At 31.3% G+C, this 21112-nt stretch overlaps 2 protein-coding genes across 2 annotated transcripts; both read left to right on the top strand.

Moving 5' to 3' along the window:
* The first annotated feature begins 1280 nt into the window (after positions 1-1280).
* LOC106765865 (ribosome biogenesis protein TSR3 homolog) lies at positions 1281-8781 on the top strand. The gene is made up of 10 exons (XM_014650636.2): positions 1281-1500; positions 1590-1618; positions 1695-1762; positions 2249-2314; positions 4298-4338; positions 5563-5699; positions 5945-6035; positions 6422-6493; positions 7633-7745; positions 8571-8781. Exons 1-10 carry the CDS (start codon positions 1430-1432, stop codon positions 8690-8692), a joined length of 810 nt encoding a protein of 269 aa, XP_014506122.1. The 5' UTR covers positions 1281-1429; the 3' UTR covers positions 8693-8781.
* Positions 8782-13041: 4260 nt separating this feature from the next.
* On the top strand, positions 13042-17753 carry LOC106773996 (regulation of nuclear pre-mRNA domain-containing protein 1B). The gene is made up of 8 exons (XM_014660771.2): positions 13042-13279; positions 13500-13582; positions 14760-15007; positions 15252-15407; positions 15546-15702; positions 15781-15923; positions 16045-16080; positions 16847-17753. The coding sequence occupies exons 2-8, from the start codon at positions 13510-13512 to the stop codon at positions 17555-17557; spliced, it is 1524 nt and encodes a 507-aa protein (XP_014516257.1). The 5' UTR covers positions 13042-13279; positions 13500-13509; the 3' UTR covers positions 17558-17753.
* Positions 17754-21112: the final 3359 nt, after the last annotated feature.

Raw genomic sequence — 21112 nt, forward strand, 5'->3', positions numbered from 1 at the left:
TACAATATTTTCATAGCCATATAATAATGAAAGTGGAGATGATGAATATGACGATCAAAATGATGATAATATTGAATAACAATTTATCATGTGAGTTGCATACATCGTTTATGAGAAATTAAGAAAACCAAGGACATAAAGGACAACAAATTTTGATAATGATTCACATATATAAATATTTATATGTATTTTCATTTTAATTATTTTAATCTTCCTAAAAATCTTATTAATGTGACTATAGACATGTATTCAATTAATTAAATTAATTTCAAACATCATAACAGTTATATAAAAAACAAATAAATTTCGTTAGAAAAAAAAAACTACTTTATTTTAAATAAAATTAAAAAATTCACCCCTTTTCAAATGAATTTAAAAGTAAATTAACTCTGTTTCCTAAATTAACTAGCAGAATACAGAAATTATCGTAATGTTTATCTTCTTTTTTTTCATTTTTACCTTAAGATAGAATTGAAATAAAATGACGACATAACATGAAAATAAAAATGTAATGAGGACCTTAAAGGATGTAATTGAAATAAGAGGTAGAATAAGATGTTTTAATATATTTCAATTATTTAATCTTAAAAGTGAATACCTTAACGAGGTCACTAATCTATATGCTTATTCATGATAATGGTCTATGGCATATGTGTAGAGATTTTCTTTATGTTATGGCAAATATCATATGGGCTACTAGCATTTTGTACATTATTTGTTACAAGTGGTATTTAATAGTATTAAAACAATATTTATTTTACATTTTAAACAAAGTCTTTATATTTTAAATTCATTACAAAATGAGAATAAATAATTTTTTACAATGAATAATTATTTAAATTCAAAAAATTGTTATTACTTTATAAAAGTAAAAATAAGTTTTTATTATAAATAATTATTTAGATTTAAAAAATAATAATTAAGAGGAGAAAATAAAAAAAAAAGATACAAAAGTTTATCAGCTATATATATATATATATATATATATATAAAATGTGAATATGAACTAATTTTATTGATGTAATTCCATTTAATAGATTTATTTATCTATTTTATAATCACAATAATGTCCCATAATTTTAGAAAACAAAAACCATAGTTTACACACATATTTGAATAGATAACAGTGCTTTTTTACATTACGCATATATTTCAAATATTAAACTATTTTCAAATGAATTATTTATTTACAGAAATAATACAATTTTTCAACTATAAATAAAAATATCAATATTTATTTACTCCTCATTATATATTCACCAATATTAATAATTTTTACCGTAAAGTGATGAATTTGTTTGAGAGCACCAAACTTGCACCAAAAACAAGAACATACATTAACCTAAACACCAAATCAACATCAGGCATCAGTGTCACGAGCAAAATACACTGCGTGTGACAAATTTCTGGTTCGCGTTCTTCAGCAGAAATGGGGAATAACAGACAGAGGAGATTCAAAACTCATCGCGGTCAATCAAGTCGACACCAACAACTCTTAGTGTAAGTTCTTTCCCAGTGCTTGTGATTCATTTTTTTTTTATTCATATTTAGGCGCCTTTTGCTTATTCATTCACCTAACCCTGCTTCAGAGAGGACGATTGTCAAAGCTCTTTTCCAGGTACTTCTCGATTCCATTTTTTCTTCTTCTAAACATAGCATGGTTTGTGTTCGCCACATGATATTTTCTGTAACAGTTGAAAATGGTGAGGGTGAGGAAGAGGAGGAGGAACTCACGGAACCCAAAATAAAGCTTGCAATGTGGGTATGCATATAACCGTTTTAGTAATTTTAATTTAGCTGAGATTATTAGCTTTTAATTATTTGTTTATTTTTCTAGGTAAGAAAAAGAACAATGGCTACTGCATGGTTTTTATTGTGCTAAATATATATATATATATATATATATATATATATATATATATATATTTCTTTGTAAACACAAATATACATTAATAATTGTTTGAAGGGTGGCATTGGCTTAGTTCGCATTCCAGGGTGATACTGTTACACTAATGGTTTTATGCTTACATTTTATGATAACTAATAAGTTGACATTTGAAATAAATTTAGAAATATTTTTTATTCCACCCTCAGTTTTGAACGCTAGAAATTATTTTGGTAATGTTCCTTCAATTTTGTTTAGTATTGCTATACTACTATATATGTCGTCACTGCATTCTAATCTTATATTCATACGCCATGTAATACGTCTTTGAATTTTGAATATAATTGGTTTTTTGTGACTCAGGATTTTGGGCAATGCGATGCCAAAAGGTGCACTGGTCGCAAGCTTTCAAGATTTGGCATGCTGAAGGCAAGTATCTGTTATCTTTTTTTGTTCGTTACGTGATTAGCATTTATCACATGATTAAGTGTGTTCTGTTCATACATATTTGCATTTAGAAGCACAAACATGATTATATATATGTCCAAGTATATCTACCTGGATCTTGTATCTGATTTAGTTGGATGTTAGATTTCATTGCCGATTAGAGTGGTTACTTCTTTCATATAAAATAAATAGCGCTTTATAAAAGGTCAGTTCTCAAATCAAAATGCAGAGTGATGTTGATTTTCAATGCTAGGGTAACAACTAAGTCATTGGTGGAAGTTGCAAAATTTTGGAAGATTATATTAGATATCTTGGTACACCTGAAAATTCAAATGGAATATTGTGCAAGAGTTTCTTGAACATATCAAAATTATATAAAGGGGAAGAACATACCATGATTGAAATATGAAGAGACATTTCTGAGAAAACAATGTCAGTAAAATGAACTATTCTTTACGAATTCTGATTATTTTTTTAAATGGGAAGATCTTTTGGATGGGAATACAGCTTGAAGGCTTTTTGCTTAAATAAATGAATCAGTAGAGATCTAGAGTTTTTGTGATTTCACAAGCACTTTAATTGAGGTACTCAGTTGACATATAGGTTTACCGAAATATCATAATCTCTGCTGATGAGGGACAAATAGTCTGGTATTCATTATGATTTATTGGGGAAAAAACTAGTGACATTATATAAATTTGAGTTTGTATGCAAGATGGATTGATTTATGTTGTTGTAAAATCACACTTGCACCATTATAACTTCTCATTGAACCGAATGTGTCCCTAAACTTGCACCATATACTATGCTTCAGTGTTATTACATGTTGTATTTATTTTACAACATATTAGTTTTTACACATCATGTTTTCCCATTTAGTTGGTTATTAGACTCTGCTGATGTGGCAGTGTAGTAGGGAACTTTTTTGGAGGCTTTTCTCTCTTGGCATGTGTAACAAACTGATTCTATTGGTATGTCTTGTTGTCTCAATAGAATACATTTATTCTCAAACAATCTACTTCTCTAACAAATATCTCATTCACTATTCTCCCAATTACATTGGAAATTATTCAGCTATTGACTTCCCTGCTCTTGGTTCATTCTTGGAATTCTCTCCCTAAATCCAAATTTCCATCACAAAATCATATATATATATATATATATATATATATATATATATATATATATATATATATATATATATATATAGTGACAGGGTGTAAGTCTGGGCAAATTTACACCTTTAATAACTGTCATTGGCTTCATCATGAAATATGCAACACTCGGTCATTCTTGTCCAAAGTTCTAAGAAAGAACTCATACTGCAAATTTTCAAGATACTATAATGGTCGAAAATCTGCCTTGTTCCTTCCCGTTTAATTATTTATACACATATCATATAATACTAAGTTGGATGAGGAAACTACCATGTCCCTCTATGCATGTTGCTAATTACCCTAATATTTATTCTGCCATTGAGATTGTAACTGCTGTCTGCTACAGTAGTGGGTATCCTTGTAGCTCGTTTTGTCCAATTTGTTGTTGGTTCCATTGCTCGTGGTTCAATCATATAAATATAGTGGAAATAGGCCAGCTGTTTGACATTGAGAATAAACAGTAAATTTTATCACTTTAACTATTGGATTTGAGTTCTAATAAAGTATATTAAAATTTTGTCAAAAATTTCATACAATTCAAAATCTATTTGATATTTTGTTGTTGTTTTATTGCATAATATATTATTAAAAATATAAGTAAATCTTTACTATTTGATTGAATATTTATGGATGTCTAAATGATCTTAAATTTAGTATACATTAATACGTTATCATTAGGGGTGTGTTAGCAGAAGTAATTCACAAATAGTTCCTTGTTATTGTTGATTCAATATTCTATGAAGGTCATTTGCATGATCTAAAGATGCTCAATTTGTTAGCAGTACTGATTTTAGTTGTCTTTGTACAGGAGTTACGAGTGAGTAATGGTTTTGGAGGCGTTGTTTTAAGGTATCTTGTTGGAACTTATCTTTTTCTTACTATATCATGAAGAATGATACTTTTGCTAGAATGTGGTTTATCTTTATGTAACATGTCAACAAGTTCATGATTTTTATCAACTAGCAGTTTGGCCACTGACTAGAGGTGTAGAAAATGTTATCGGCTTCTACCTTTATTAGTTGTGTTGTGCAGGTGTTAACCTGTCTCCTTTTGGCAATATATTTTATTTTGTTAAAATTGTTGCTATCTAATCAGGTTGGTCGAGCTTTTAGTTATTGTGCCCTTTTGAAACAATGGATGGTTGCTTTCAACAATTGAAAATTAGCAAGATTTGTTGGGCTTATCGTCTTACCTACTATTGGGCTGCTATAAGACTATTTACAAATATCTAGGCTCACGCCTAAGATAGCTAATACTCGGCTTGAGAGAGTGTGTGAGAAATCTCACATTGATTGGTTATATGATTAAATTATAATACATAAGTGGGATGTAAATTTTACCTTACTAAATTGGTTTTCTGAGGATGAATTAGGTTTCTAAGATGATATTGTAGTCTATCCTAGAGGGATGTGTCCTGGCTTTCGTGCCCTCCATCATTGGATCAGTTACAAATATCCAGTCCTATGCATGAGATGTCTATTCTTTGGTGTGAGAGGGTTTGTTGGAGAACTCATGTCAAGTAGTGGTTTAGTTAAAAATTATAATATTGTGTAAACCAGAAATGAATTAACAAATATGAAGCAAGANCTACTCCCTCCCATCCCAGGAATAATTGAAGAGAGTTATCTCCAGTCACCAACATTGGCATAAAAAAAGTAAGAATGGATAAATAACACATAAATCGAGGGCTATGCGGTATCCTCAGACATATATGAAATGGAATAAAGATGGACCAAGCTACTTATGGATGTAACCACAATTAACATCACTACGGTCGGGCTATCGAACACGGAGTCANAAGTGAATTACGAGTCGGACCAATTTGCAAATCAATCGAGCGAGCTCCCCTTGCATGCAATGATGTGGTGGTGAACCTCTCATTTTATTGAAGCGTTTTTAAAGGAAGCAATTCTTCAAAAAGCAAAAATTTCTCAAAAAGATCAAGTTGCCTTTATGGTGTCCAACTTCTAAGCCAATGCATTCTCTTTTGACTGTTTAGTAGTGATATATATTGCTAGTTCCTGTGTTCTCTGATTTGTGATTACTGATTTACTGTGATTCTGTTTTTGACAGTCCTGCTGGAAATCAATGTGTCTCAAGAGAAGATTACTCTATAATCCAGACGAAAGGTTTGGCTGTTGTGGATTGTTCATGGGCCCGTTTAGACGATGTGCCTTTTGTTAGGCTACGGTGTCCTGCTCCTCGCCTCTGTAAGGACTTAACTGCCAAAAAGAATATATTCAAAATTTGTTTTCTATACTTCATGTTACATGTATATTTGTGTATACACCTTGTGAACGAAAATATCCATGCTAGACTCGGGTACTATTGTAGTTAACTGTGATGCTTAAATATTCCTTCTAGTGGCATTGTATTTAAGCTTTTTTGTCATGTTTAAGGTTGACTATATTGACATGGAATGTAATAATACTCTCATATTTTCATTCGATTTCAGTGCCATGGCTTGTAGCAGCAAATCCAGTAAATTATGGTCGTCCATGCCAACTATCCTGTGTGGAGGCCTTATCTGCTGCTTTGACAATATGGTACCACGATGGCTTTGTCTCTGGCTTCTGACTAGATGATATTTTTTTTCTTTTTGCTGAATGTGCTCTATAATTTGTTCACTCCACTCCCCCTTCCCCCTAACCAAAAAAGTGTAACTGAATAGTTTGGTCTTAGGAAGGGCTAATTTGTTACCATACTAGGCTGTCATTGCTAGAAACGTGCAGGGATCATTCTATCCCAAGTGTTTCACTACTTGTAAAATTATGAACATTAAGATAAAAGATTTAGGTCTGAACTTTGCAGTTTGCAGATAAAAAAATGTAACTTGCATTATAGTTTATTTTAATTTGAATTAATATTTACTATTGAAGATTATCCATTTCTCTATTCTATATGGTTGAAGTTCTTTACTGTGGTCTTGCAGTGGGGAAGAAAAGACAGCAAATTTATTGCTCGGGAAGTTCAAATGGGGTCATGCTTTTATGTCTCTGAATGGGTATGAATATGATCTAATTCGTTGATATAACTTTGTTATTCATATTTTTCTCACTTCTAATACATTTGACTGCTCAAGTTGAAACATTGGCATGGTACTTATTTATGCCTGCCTGTTAAATGAACAAAGTAACAGGGCACTCTGAGCCCCTCTTGGAATTTATGATTATAAAAAAAGAACTTAATTTACAATGTTATCTTTTTGTCCTTTCTGATGTTTATTAGATCCTTTCAGTTGAGTGTATCACTTAAGTAAGCATGACTTGCGAATGAATACTTCTGTAAAACCTGTCTTTGTACGTAACCATGGACAGATTTTTTTTAAAATATTAATTTGGGATATCTGTGTTGTCAATTCTTTCAACAATGTAAAATGCTAGAATTGATTAGGCATGTGTAAATAGCTAGGTACTTGTTAAGAATTTGGAGAGAAGGGCGCAACTCTTACAGCAGCTAGTTAGAGGGGTTAATTTAGCATAAATAGGAGGATATGAAATAGGGGGCTTTCTGATTTGCATCAATTGTGAATTTTAAGAGTGATTTTGGATTGGATTTTTCAAAATCCCAATCAGAACCAATAAATAAATTGGATATATAATTGAGATCCATTTTAATTAGATCAACTTGATTTGGATTTTTTTCAATTCAATTTATATTGGATTAAATCTAAATTAAACCAACTTTGTCAGTTAGATTAAATCCTATGTGAGATGGATCTAATAGACTTGATGTGGGATCAACCATACTTAGCTTGACATGGTGCCGATTCAATCTAACATCGATGTATTGGCCAAGCACATACCCAATCTAGCATGATTATTAGGCTGCAATCTAGCATGCCATTAGCTTCTAAATTACCTCTAATTAGTCCTTTAATTTTTCTTATGATTGATTGTATTCAGGCTATAATTAGGAGATCAAGTGTGTACTAACACAATTCAGTTCATGTAGTTGTATATAATGCTACGGTGAATTCAAGGATTTGTAAGGAAATACAAATTCATTCTTATTGTTGTAAGGAAATACAAATTCAATCTAATTGTTTTATTTCCACATACATTACTAACACATTCGACTAATTTCTCAATTGCACGTTATTTCATAGACTCTGCATTGACAATTTTATGCAAATTAATGCAGGGAATTACTGAGGGCCTACTCCAAATGCCAAAATAGTGCTGAAATTATTTCTGTTCAAAATGCTTGGCTGTCACAAGAGAGACAAGTTCCAAGAGCTCCTACTGATGGTCAAGGTATGTATTGGTTGTAAATGTAATCTTTTTTGCAAAATGGTGTCCATAACTAAGTAATCTTCAAGATAGAGTAAACCTTGATGCACGGTATTCTTGCTGCTTGATGATCTTGTCAAGGTCATTGGGGCAAGTGGAAACATTTTCTCCACTGAATGGAGCTAAGGCTGTATACATGTAATTCTCCATACCCTATCGTAACAGGAGTCTTGTGCAGCAATTAGGTGTCTCTCATTGGGGCTCAAATTCAATATTAATATTTTTGTTTTTCTGGCTATTCTATCTTCCACATTGTTTGCTGCTTTGGTGCAATAGTAAGGTTACTTGCTTGTGACCTGGTTTGCCTTTTTGGAAACACCTTCCCTGGTTGAGGGGATAACCCTGGATTCCATCACTAAGCCTTGACACTAGATTACTCTTTTTCCCCTTCCTTTTGGTAGTTTTATTTAGCCTTTTACACCTACTGTTTGAACATACTCTCTAGTTTCTGTATGTTCTGCATTGAAGGTATTTCTTGATTCTGGCTATGTTGATCTAAATGCAATAAATTTAATTTTTCTGAATTTGTTCTGCCTGTACATTGCATTACATCAACTTTTTAAAGGCAGATTGAGCCGAAAGCTTTTCTTTATTTGCTAATGTTTTTTATACTGGTTCTTGAAAAGTAGTACATGAACCCTTTAATGTGCTTTTAATGCTCTTAAAGAAACTTTTTAGGAGTTGTTATTTTACTGTCACGAAAGAAAAAAACTATGTGTAGATACCTTAAATATGTTATTTGCGAATTTCATCCTAATTTGTTTTGTATTTGTGCTGTTACGTGCACAGTTGCTACACTAGAAGGTGAGGATAAAAGTCAGAACTCTTCTGATTCTGAAGATGGGCTTCCACCTCTTGAAAAGAACATGAATCATTTGAGTATAGTCAATAGCGATGAAGAGAGTGAGTAGATACATGCATCTTATATCTTCAATGCTATATACTTTTCAGAACCATGTTGCAATGTTGGAAGTAATTTGAAGAAATGTTCGATGCAGAAGCAGAATCGTGTAGTTGCAAAACTCTGGTTACACAAATTGATGTGTATTATTGTCATGGGGTGGCGGATTTTTACTAATAATTTTGGATATTTAAAATAATATTATATTACTATTCTTACTAATAAAACAAAAATAATACATAAATTAATATAATTGTAACTGTAAAAACAAATAACACAAGTAAATTAATAAATGAGCAATGTTTAAAACTAATTATAAAAAGATATGTAACAATTAAAATTTGATTTTATGTTCTTAAAAACAATTTGTACACAAAAGTATAAGACCACTTAAATTAATGATGGTAATAACTTGAAAAGGATAGTAATATATAATTTAAACTCTTATATTTCAAAAAATATTATTTAAAATTTTTCCATGAAAAATAGTGAAAAAAAACTCATGTACCATAATAATATACTATAAATAACATGTTATAAAAATTAATATTTTATTGTCAAATGGGTGTAATAAAGTTTTGCTTTAAAAAAAAGTAATATATATATATATATATATATATATGTATATATAATAATAATAATAATAATAATAATAATAATAATAATAATAAGTGAACACAAGTAAAAATAATAAATTTGTTTTTTTCTTTCTTTTTTCCTTCATAAATAATATAATATGTAAGAGTTTAATAGAAACAATAAGTTCTATGTTTTAAAGTTGGAATAGAACTGCGTAGATTAAAACAATATCTGAACTTTCCTCCTCAATACATTTTATTTGTTTTTATTATTTATTATATTTAATTTCATATTTAATATTTATTAAAATTAAATAACACACGTTATAAAGTAAATTTTAAATCCTCCTAATTTTAAATCCTCCTAATTTTTACAAATTTAATAATAATAATTTGTATGTTTTTTTTTGAAAAAAAAAGTTATTGTATTAATAAGGTAATTAATTTAACTTTGATTCATCCATACTTTCTATTTTTTTTAGATGATTGATAAATTTTGTTAAAATTCATAATAATGTTTAATATGATCTTATTTAAAATAATAAAATTATGAAAAAGTAATAACAAAATTAAAAATAATAATAATTAAGTAAGTTTATAAAATAATAATAAAAATATAATTTTAACTTAACTTAAACTAATTATATTTTATTTTGAATTCATTTTAACTATAAAAGTAAAATTATAATCTTATAACTTTAACTTTATTAATTAAGACATTTTCTTATCTATCAACTCAGTGATACATTTTTAAACTTTCTTTTCATTTCTTCTTACTTTTTACTCTTTTTTTTCTTAATTCAAACAATCTCATTTCTCACCTTTTGGCTCTCTCAAATTTATCCTTTTTCACTTCATTACAAATAACAACACATCATGCACAAGGAGAATCAATTATTCTTGATAGGAGATTCAATTCTCTTTACAAATATGAAATCAAAATTGGTTCTCTTTATAACTTTGAAATAATTAGAATCCATTTTGTATGACACTAGAATCAATTATCTCAATAAGCATAATCGACTCTCTTTACTCAACAATGACTTTCGTGCAATTGTGTCCAAAATTGATTCTCATACAAGCATAATCAATTCCATTTTTACCTCACTAACACACTCCACTTTTGATTCCAAAAACACTAGTAAATTCGCAATAGAGACGTACAACACTTTTCTTCCAATCAGTCACACATACCATAACTTTTATAACATAAACGCACCAACCCAACCACTTTATTCATGAAGTCTTTAGTGTGATTCAATTACCTCCATGGTAAAAAATAGCACATAATATTCTTCAATGTGTATGTAGTGCATGCGAAGGAATCCTTACTAGAATCTTCGTCATGCAACTTTGCCATGTACATTGTAGATACCACTCAAGCATAATGTCTTGTTAAAAAAAGGAAGGCACACTTAAATAATTACATGAGAGATGATTTGTCTTTCATGCCGCATCTCCTTACTTCAACAAAGATGTTTCATCCATTATCTCCCTTAAATTCATGTTACAAATTCATGCTACTAAATTAACTACAACTTGTGAAAACAAATAGAAATAGACCAGACTTTTCCATCTGCAACCACAATAAATCATTTAAAGAAAACATAACATAAATGATACTAAGCGATGAGTCCATGACTTCTCATGAGAGCATAAAGGATCTTCCTAAGATGATTACTAGGAGCATGACAATAAAGAAGGCATTTAATCCATCTTCTATTTCTTTATCAACATTTGTTTATGTTGACTTATGGTTAGGTTAACTTAGTGACTTGACTTGAGTTGACTCTTATGTTTATTTTATAGAGTTGACTAGGACCATATTGGAGGAGGATGATACTACTTGGAGAGGAAGAGAGACTTGGACTTGCATTCGCACACTTGTGGTGCCTTTTGGAGAGCATGGAGAACTTTGAGTTGACCTTCCTTTTCTAGATGGTTAAAGGTGCCTAAGAGAGACTTGGTGGGAAAGCTAGTTCACACCCTACACCAAGATGTCTTTTTTTTTTTTTTTTTTTTTAAGTGACCTAGTTTTTAGAAGCATTTTCCTTGTATTTGCTTTAGTGTCCTTAGGTTTGTGCTTTTTCAAAGAGACCCCTCTCATCACCTATAAAAGGAGGGTTCTTATACTTGTAAAGGGTTGAGTATTTTGACCTTATCCACTTATATTTAATCACCTTTAAGAGAGCTCTCTTGAGAGTGTCTTCTTCTCTCAGTCTTATCTTGAGTCTATGACTCAAGTGGTGCAACATCAACTTATCTTGAGTTTGGTGAGCCTTGTGCCCCCTCAAGTGGTATTCCAACACCATAATCCCATCTCCTTTTTAGTCTTTCATCTTTTACTCCATTTTCGCTTCTCTTTTAATTCATATAATGCTTGTTTTATTTGGCTATTATGTTTCTTTTATGTTCTTGTTGATAGTTCCGCTTAATTGAACTTTTCTTGTTTTTGAATATTTAAAAATGAATTTTCACATCTAAATATCTTCTTAGTTTTCTTAATGTTCAAAGAGGATCTTTCTTAAATTTTCTTCCCCATAAACACTTAAAAAGACTCTTCATTGATTAGAAGAAAATTGTTAAACCATGAAATAATCTATAGCTTTAAATGCTTTAAATGCACTTTTTGTTAAAGTCAGTGAATTGAATGTGTTATGATTTTGTTTGTAGATTTTGGAGATAATGTTGTAGTATAATATGAATGCATTGTTAATTTAATAGTGTCAATTAATCAACAATGATTTATTTTTACAAACAAAATGATGTTTTAATTTATGAAAGCCAGACATAGTACACACGATATGTTATGTTTGAAAAAACGTGTTACCATGAAATACCAACAATAGAGAACTGTAATGCTTAAAAATATATAAAATAAAATAAAATAATATTTTATATTATAATTTTCTCATTAGAGATGATGTAATTTAATTTATTAGTCTATTTTGTTAAACTCAAATTTCTTATTAATCTTGATAGATTAAGATAAGTGGGTTTAAAATTAATTTGTGTATGTATTTTTCTAGGTTTTAATATTCTTCAAATTCTTTTTGGTGTTAGCTTATTTTAAAAAAGTCAAATCCTTTAGCATTAATAGAAGAATTTATATTCAAATTTAGGATAAGATATTAACATATTTTAGTTTCTTCAACTAAATTCGTCAATTTTATGAAATAAGATTTTATTTATTTATTTTTCGTCAACTTATAAAGTCAATAAAAAAAGAGGACTAACCACGACTTTTTAAGTCCATCATTAACTTGTAGATAAACTCATTCTCACTGATTTTTATATGTCAATAGTAAAGTGAGCAAAATAAGTCAATTCACGTGACATTTATCTATCTATTATTTTTTCCCATCATTATTATAAATTGCATTGAGGCATACTTCTATTATGTATAAAGATACATTAAAAAAAATTATGTGATTTTAAACTCATATTTTCTTAAGCATTTGTCATAATTATAAACTCATATTTTAATGAATAATATATATATATATATATATATATATATATATATATATATATATATATATATATATATANCCCATCATTATTATAAATTGCATTGAGGCATACTTCTATTATGTATAAAGATACATTAAAAAAAATTATGTGATTTTAAACTCATATTTTCTTAATGCATGCATGCTTTTAGAAATTTATTAATTTTTTTAAAAAATATATATATATATATATATATATATATATATATATATATATATATATATTTATATAGTTGGAAAAGTGGATAAAAGGAATATTAGCAAACCTAGAAAACAAATGTTGATGACATGTGTGTGGAGATTGAAGACAAAGTGACAGAGTTTGCGGCAATTGGACAAAGGAAATCCGAAACCTTAAACTTTAACTACTGCTGCTCTCCTTCTTCATTCCTCTTCTCTCCTTTTCTTCTATAATATTCACAAACATCTTTCTTTCTCTTTCTTTTCTTCATACACATTCCTTCTTCCCCCAAAACGCAGTCGTATTTCGCTCTTCTTCAACATTTGGTATTGCCGCTGCTTCTTCAATTTCCTATCCTCTCTTTCGTTCTATGCTTTTCGTTAATTATCTGCATTCACTCCCTTGCTTCTCAACTACCTTCCCTCTTTTTCCCTTTATCTTTTCATTAGGTTCTAGGGTTTTACTTTTCTAACAAATTCTTGCATTTTCCTTTATCAATTCCTTCTATTGGCTCTTAGGGTTTCACCCATCAAATTTCTCGCGCAGGTTTGCTGGTATGAGTAAAGTCTTCTCCGATATACTCGCGGACAAGCTGTCCAAGCTCAACAGAACCCAGAAGTGCATTGAAAGTATCCTTCTTTTATAGAAAAACATGTTTATTACTTTTTTTTTATCGAATAAATGTGCTTACTTGTTATAATTACTTCGTCGAATTGGGGACGGGTTAGTAGTGTTTCTGTTCAGAGGAAGAATGTTATTCATGAATGGACAGCGTGATGTAGTTGAGATGCTTTTGGCGTGTTAAATTGGGAATTGGTCTCTGCATAAATAGCTTTTGGTGTAATTGAATTGCCATGTTCGTTTGTAAAGGTGCCATTATATCTTTAGGTATCGTGGTAATTGTGAGCTGGTCAATATTTTCAGTTTATGTGGGAAGAAGCAGAAAACTATTGAATTATGACTTTTGATTGATGATTCTGTGAAGGGCATATGAATTGTTGCCCTAGATTTGTATGTTGTTGATTCCTTTTGGTGTTTGAATGGCTTGAATATCTTTCCAATTTTGTCTTTGTGAAAGTTTATGAATGTTATTATTGTTTTTTGGATAAGCAATGTACAAACGTAAAAGTTGTCATGTGTTGAGGTAGAACTAAACTTTCTATTCAACTACAAGGAGAGCTTTTATCTGTGAAGTAACATGTTGTACTGAAAGGAACTTAGTGGGCTGTCTGTTTCAATCATGCTAAAGGCATCAAAGTAGTATTTAAACGCAGATGTGTGTGTTTCATGTGATCCGTATATCGAGGAGATGAATAAATTAATGCCCATGTAAATTTGACTTTATGCTAAGGCTCTAATTCTGCAAGTTTATCCGTCGTTTCTTTGGTTTATATTAATAATAAAGTGCACAATTTTGCTTTATACATTACCCTTTCTGCTTTTAGGCGGACAGAGAATTGGATCTTGAACTTTTTACTGCCATCCTTCTGTCATCTATTTTAATTTTGCTGCCATCCTTCTGTCATCTATTTTAAGACCCTAAACACATTATTGACCATAGCAATGTCCACCTTTATAAAGGATTTGCCTAGTGCTCTGGCAGCCTAGTTTTGTTGACTTTTACTATAATTACCTTAAAAGTTAGTTGAATGGTTATTTGTGTTTGGATAACGATGTAAAATTGTTTTGTGCTCTCAGTGCAAACCATTAAACACTAAATATTACTGCCTATTAAGTTGATCTTTTGAAGTGCATGGATTGGTTGTTTGTGCCATATATGCTTTGCTATCTTTAATTTTTTAATAGCGTTATCACATTGGTGTATATTTCACTGGAGCGAGGCAAAGCTGGTAGTGGAAACATGGAATAAGCAATTTCAAAATTCAGAAAAGGTTCATCGAGTCCCCCTTCTGTATCTTGCAAATGATATTATTCAGAACAGCAAATGTAAAGGAGATGAGTTTGTGACTGAATTTTGGAGGGTTCTTCCCGCAGCACTTAAGGATGTTTTTGAGAAAGGTGATGATCAAGAAAAGCATGCAGCATCTAGACTGGTAAGCCCTTTTCCAGGGTCTAAAGCTTTTACAAGTGAATACAACTATTCAAATCATTCCTTAGAAATGTGATAAAAGAGGCTTTTGGATGGTTTGGGATTTGGACATGAAGTTGTAGCAGACTTATTTCTTCATGCAAGAACTGATACCTATAGCATATAAATGTTGAGAAATGATTTGCATACCATGATATTTGATTTCAATGCAGGCAGTTTGATCTAACTCGGTGCTTACCTTACTTCAGGTTAATATATGGGAAGAAAGGAAAGTGTTTGAATCTCATACTAAGATCCTTAAAAAATCTATATTTGGAGAAGAAGCACCTCCACAGTTGGAATTCAACAAAAAGCGATCCCGATCTGTCAGAATCGTGAAAAAGGATTCTCGTTCCATTAAAACGGTGAGATGGGAGGCTTTGTGCCTCTTCCCTCCCCAATGTTATTCTCCGACATTTCTATGCATTTTAAATTATTGCACCCTTCAGAACAGTTTGCAATTCTTCTTGCGCCGCTAACCATATGAATTTTATGTAATCCAGAAATTGTCCATTGGAGGTACAGCAGAAAAAATAGTCTCAGCTTTCCATACAGTGCTTAATGAACATTCCAGTGAAGATTTAGAGATGAGTAAATGCAAGTCAGCTGTTCAACGTGTGAGGAAGATGGAAAAAAATGTTGATATTGCATGTTCTATTGGTAAGCTATCACTATAAAAAATTAACGCATGATTTTTGGAAATAGGATTCTTATACTTCTTTCTTTTTTCTTTTTCAGTAAAGGATCCTAAGCGAAAAACTTTGTCTAAGGAATTAGAGGAGGAAGAAAATATTTTGAAAAAATGCATAGAAAATCTCAAAGTAGTTGAAGCAAGTAGAGCAGAACTTGTAACGCAGTTAAAGGAAGCTTTGCTTGAGCAGGCAAGTATTTGTTTCTATATGCTCAGTAAGATTTTATATTTAATGTTCAGCATTTATTAGGTTTCTGTTTGATATTTGAGTCCCAATGCTATCTTTTAATTAGTTGTGTTTTATGTATCAGGAATCCGAGCTGGAGAATGTTCGGACACAGATTCAGGTATTCATTATTGTGATTCTTGTTATCAGAAGACTGTCCTATTTTGAGTAGTTTCTTATGAGATGAAAATGGGATATATATTTTTCGTGTATCTAGGTTTTCCATTATTTAATAACCTTTCTCATGTGTCTCTTCTTAGTATATATGTATAAAAGGTAATTGGACCATATTATATATAGTTTGTAAAATGTTCATGAATAGTGTTTTTAGTCGTAAAACATTTTAGAGAATAAATTAGATCCTCCTTCCTCAAGGTGTACATGGTGTACGCAAACTCTACTGTTCTTTTTTAAAGTAGTATACGTGTCTGGGAACGTTTGTAAACTGGGAAGGAGAGTGGGGAATTCGGTGTTACTTCTGAAAGGTTTAGATTTCTGATTTTAATCTCTAAATTTTGTTTGTCCATTTTATTACCTCCCCGGGACTGAAATTGATGAGGGAAAATGATTGAAGGATCAAATATGGATAAATTTTTATAGAAGCTAAAATTCGAAATATGAAATCTTCTAAGGACAAAAAATATTTAACCCTTTCTGAACGTAGGAGTGTATGACATACCTTTTAGGAACCTCAAAGGCGTTTGATTTAATAAACTGAGTTTTGAAATAGAAACAACTTAGTGTACTATCTCACAAATTTGAAATAACTAAGTTCCTGCTGATCATTACAGGCCATTATATGTATGTGTTATTATGCTTTCATTCAGGAAATTTGTCAGGATTTTGCTGCTTATGTTGCTAACGAATTTGAATTTGATGGTATGGAGGTAGCACAAGCACAAGTAGAAGAGGCTAGCAACATGCGGAAGCGACTTGATGAAGATTCTTCATATAAAGCTTCAACTGCAACGTCTTCTGTTACTGATGTGAATATAAAATCAGAACCAGCGACTAAAAAGTCAGCCGCAGCAATTGCAGCTGAGGTTGCAGATAAGCTAGCTGCTTCTTCATCATCTCAGTTTATCATGACTTCTGTTCTCTCTTCATTTGCAGCAGAAGAGGCAAAAAATGTTAGTCTAACTTCTGAGTCAATGTCAAAACCTGAGAAGTCAATACCTATATCAGATCCAAATGTTTTTATGTCTTCACAACAGTTAATTGCCACATCAAATCATTCATATCCACCGGCTATGGTACCTCAACCCACCTTGCAGAATCCAACCGCAACTTCACAGAGTCAATATCAATTGCTTGGTAATTCATCCTCCCACCATTATTTGCAATCAACTGGAGGGGTTATTACTCCATATGGTTATGGTAGCGTCCCTCCTCTACCACTGGGACCACCCCCACCTCATATGGTGGGTCCAATGGTGCCTCTGACCCATCAGACAATGCAAATAAGTCAGCAGCAGCCAGCAGCGATAGCTCCACATCAACCAATAAAATTGACGCAGCAAGCTCCAGTACCTCCTAGTTTTCGACCACTTCAACCGCCGGGAATGGTGTACTATGGAAATCATCAGCATTCTATATGATACCCCTACATGCAGTAGTTTGATTTTAGTCAAAATGAACTGTTTAAAAACAAGCCCTATGGTATGGTCGCTGGGGTTGAGTTGGCACAATACATGGAAGCCAGGCTAGCACCCTGGTCCCTGGGATGTAAAAGGAAAGTATCACTTGTCAAGATACTAAATGCTTTAAAGAAATTCGTTTTAGACTGACTGTGCAGTAAGTTCTCTTGAGCAAAGGTAGTGGTTTTTGCTCAACATATTTTGACAGAAATTTTTTGACGATAATGTATCTGTACTATATATACTTAGTTGATTAAATAATTATTGGATTATATTAGATAAAGGAAACTGAGGCAGTGTCTTTCCCATCTGCCTCATAATTTTGTGTTTGGTTGATTTGAGCAACTTTCACAATTTTATATCCGTTGGCTATAGGATCTCCGACAGGGTGTGGTTCAACGTAGCAATATTTCTTATGCCTCTCCCCTGTGCTGTGCTGTTGACCATTGAAGTTTCGCCAAACATTTCATAAGGGGCAGATTATCATGCACGGTAAGGTTCAATAGTATGAATCTTCGAAATTTTGAATTATGAATAAATTTGACGAAAGCGTTTGTGGGCTACACATATACTTATAAGGAGTGCTTTTCGTTGTTTGATGTGATTAATTTTTTTAAAAGGGATTTAAAGATATTTAAAGGTGAATTTATTTCCAATCTTTCAGAGAAAGGAAATTGATTACTAAATTTCTTTACGTATTTGTCTGTACAGTAGTAGTAAGAGGAGAGCATGCTGTGATATAAATTTTGATGAATTAAGGAATATGGTGTCTGATGATGCATCATTGTGGTGGTCTACACTATTGTATTATGAAATGGAAGAATTGAGACCAAGTCAAAAATACAGATTGGAAGGTGTGATGTTCCTCAATCACAATTAAAATTGAAATGCCAAACCCAGAATAATGTGTCTGTATAATGAAATCACTGCTGTTGAACGTACACCCAAGTTAGCAGCAACTCAGTCAGAAAAGATGGATAAATGAAATGGAACCAAGCCATTGCAATAGAAAGAATCTAAGCAAGAGGAAAAATAGTAACATACCTTTTAATACATCTATACGAAGTGTGTATTTTTCAATAAATAATAATAATGATGATAATAACAATAAATTTTTTTATTAATAAATGTCAGTAATTAATATATTAGCGTCACCATGCTACAATTTTTTTTTTAATATTTAGGTCCTCTAATGAATTGATCAAAACGTTATAAATTATAAATCCAAAATGTTGATGAACAATAAATAGAAATAAATAAAATGGAAGTGGTAACTAATTTTATCCATTCACTTTATTCATACAGTGAATGCGAACAAATTTACATTCTCAACAATAACATATACACTTCAGAAATCTTAGGTTTATAATGATTCAATTATTTTAATAATAAAAATTTAAAGTATAAATACAATTTTTATAAATAAGCTACATTATTTTAAAATTATATTATTTTTTTAAAAACTTTTTTTTGGAGTTTTCTCCTTTTTGGAGATTAAAGATATTAAGATGATTTTTTATGATAAATTCTTCACTTTTGTTCGATCAATTTCTCTTATAAAGTAAATTGATTTTTTATGCATTTTCTTGGTCTGTATGTCTTTTCTATATATGTTGACCATCTTGGTTTACATGTAGTCCAAGTCTTCTATAAGGGTTTCTACTAATAAATGAATTTAATGGTGTATCCTGATTGTAATTGCGTTGTTCATAAGGGCAGACAGAGCTTCCTATGTGTTTGGAAGTCATTTTAGGATTCTTGAACAGTTGCCCTGGAATGACCAATTGTATGCTAGTACTATTTTTGGTTTGTGTGATTGAGTTGTCTAATGAAATATGATATGTGGAGTTGAGTTAGGATTTAATTTGGTTTACTTGAATTTTATTTTGAAATTGGCTATGTTGTCTGGTTGGTATTGCAATTAAGTCATTACAATCTGGTAGTTGGTATTTTTGGCATCTGTTATTGTTGTTGGATTGAATTGCAAGACTGGAATGACATAAATGTGCAAAATTAAGTTCTGCAAAATTTTGCAGACTTGCTGGGCGAGAATATACTTATTATGCGAAGCCAAAGCTAGAGAGTTACAGACTAAGTTGTCGTTAGACGAGAATATACTTGCTGGGCGAAATCAAAGTTAAAGAACTACTTATTTATAGTTTGTTGGGCCAGAATATACTCGATGGGCAAAGACAAAGTGAGAGAGTTCACTGATTAGTCTTGTTGGGCGAGAAAAGTCTTCCTAGACGATTTTTGTGAGAACTTAATCCTGTAACTTCTAGTTATATTCTCGTTGGGTAAGCTATCTAGTCGTTGAATGAGTGTGCTCTCAGACACCACTCGTTATGCGAATAGACATTGTCGCTAAGCAAAATTATCAAAGTTCAACTACATTTTCATATGTCTCGTATGGTATGTTTAATGTGTGGTTTTGTGAATGTTAAAATGATGGTTGGTTTATAATGTAATATAAGAATGGTTGGTACTAATCCTAAGAGGATTAATGGTGATTACAATAGTGTGTACTGATATATGGATTTCATGTTAGGAGTTATCTTATCGTAATATAAGAATGGTTGGTACTAATCCTAAGAGGATTAATGGTGATTGCAATAATATGTGTACTGATATATGGATTTCATGTTAGGAGTTATCTTGTTGTAATCAAAGCAATCTAAGTTAGTAATAGAGATATTTGTGGTTTAGCTTGCTACTATAGGAGATTTATAGAAGGATTCTCTAAAGTAGTGACACCTTTAACACAACTGACAAAGATTAACCGTTTGCTTGGATAGACAAGTGTGAGGAAAACTTTCAAGAATCGAAGCGGAGGTTGTCGAGTGATGTTGGTAATCCTTAACACAAGTAAATCCTTTGAGATTTACTGTGATGTTCCTCATTAAAGGTTAGGTTGTGTGCTTATGCAAGAAAAGAAGGTAATTTCTTATGCTTCAAGATTCATGAGAAGAACTATCATACTCATGATTTGGAGTTGACGACAGTAGTGTTTGCTTTGAAGATATGAAGACATTATCTATATGGTGCATAGTTCTAACTATTCAATGACCACAAGAGTTTGAAGTATCATTTTGATAAGAAAGAGTTGAATATGAGGTAGAGGCAATGGATAGAGTTCTTGAAGAATTATGACTTTGAACTGCAGTACCATCTAGGAAAGGTAGATGTTGCGGCAGATACCTTGAACATGAAGACAATATATGTTTCTTATATGATGATCAGAGAACTTGAGTTGGTAGAAAATCTCAGGAATATGAAGCTACATATGGAGTTAGGAGCAAATTTCATTAGATGTAGTAATCTGACTATGTCTAATGATTTTCTAAGTTTGATAAATGAGAAACAATTGTTGGATCCTAGGCTATACCTTTTGTATGCTAGGGTGAAACTCATTACCAATGATTCTGCAAAGCAGTAAAGACCACTACAAGTGCATAACTTGTCAAAGTCTGATAATGATACACATATATAGATTGTTGAGTCTAATATGAGTCTTTG

This window comes from Vigna radiata, chromosome 1 (genome assembly GCF_000741045.1).
Source record: "Vigna radiata var. radiata cultivar VC1973A chromosome 1, Vradiata_ver6, whole genome shotgun sequence".
In the NCBI taxonomy this organism is placed as follows: Eukaryota; Viridiplantae; Streptophyta; class Magnoliopsida; order Fabales; family Fabaceae; genus Vigna; species Vigna radiata.

Coding starts and splice junctions, on each gene's coding strand:
- LOC106773996 (XM_014660771.2), top strand. CDS start 13,510: ATGAGTAAAGTCTTCTCCGATATACTCGCGGACAAGCTGTCCAAGCTC. Junction 15,408..15,545: donor ATTCTCGTTCCATTAAAACG/GTGAGATGGGAG, acceptor TATGTAATCCAG/AAATTGTCCATTGGAGGTAC. Junction 15,924..16,044: donor AGGAAGCTTTGCTTGAGCAG/GCAAGTATTTGT, acceptor TTTATGTATCAG/GAATCCGAGCTGGAGAATGT.
- LOC106765865 (XM_014650636.2), top strand. CDS start 1,430: ATGGGGAATAACAGACAGAGGAGATTCAAAACTCATCGCGGTCAATCA. Junction 5,700..5,944: donor GTGTCCTGCTCCTCGCCTCT/GTAAGGACTTAA, acceptor ATTCGATTTCAG/TGCCATGGCTTGTAGCAGCA. Junction 6,494..7,632: donor GCTTTTATGTCTCTGAATGG/GTATGAATATGA, acceptor AAATTAATGCAG/GGAATTACTGAGGGCCTACT.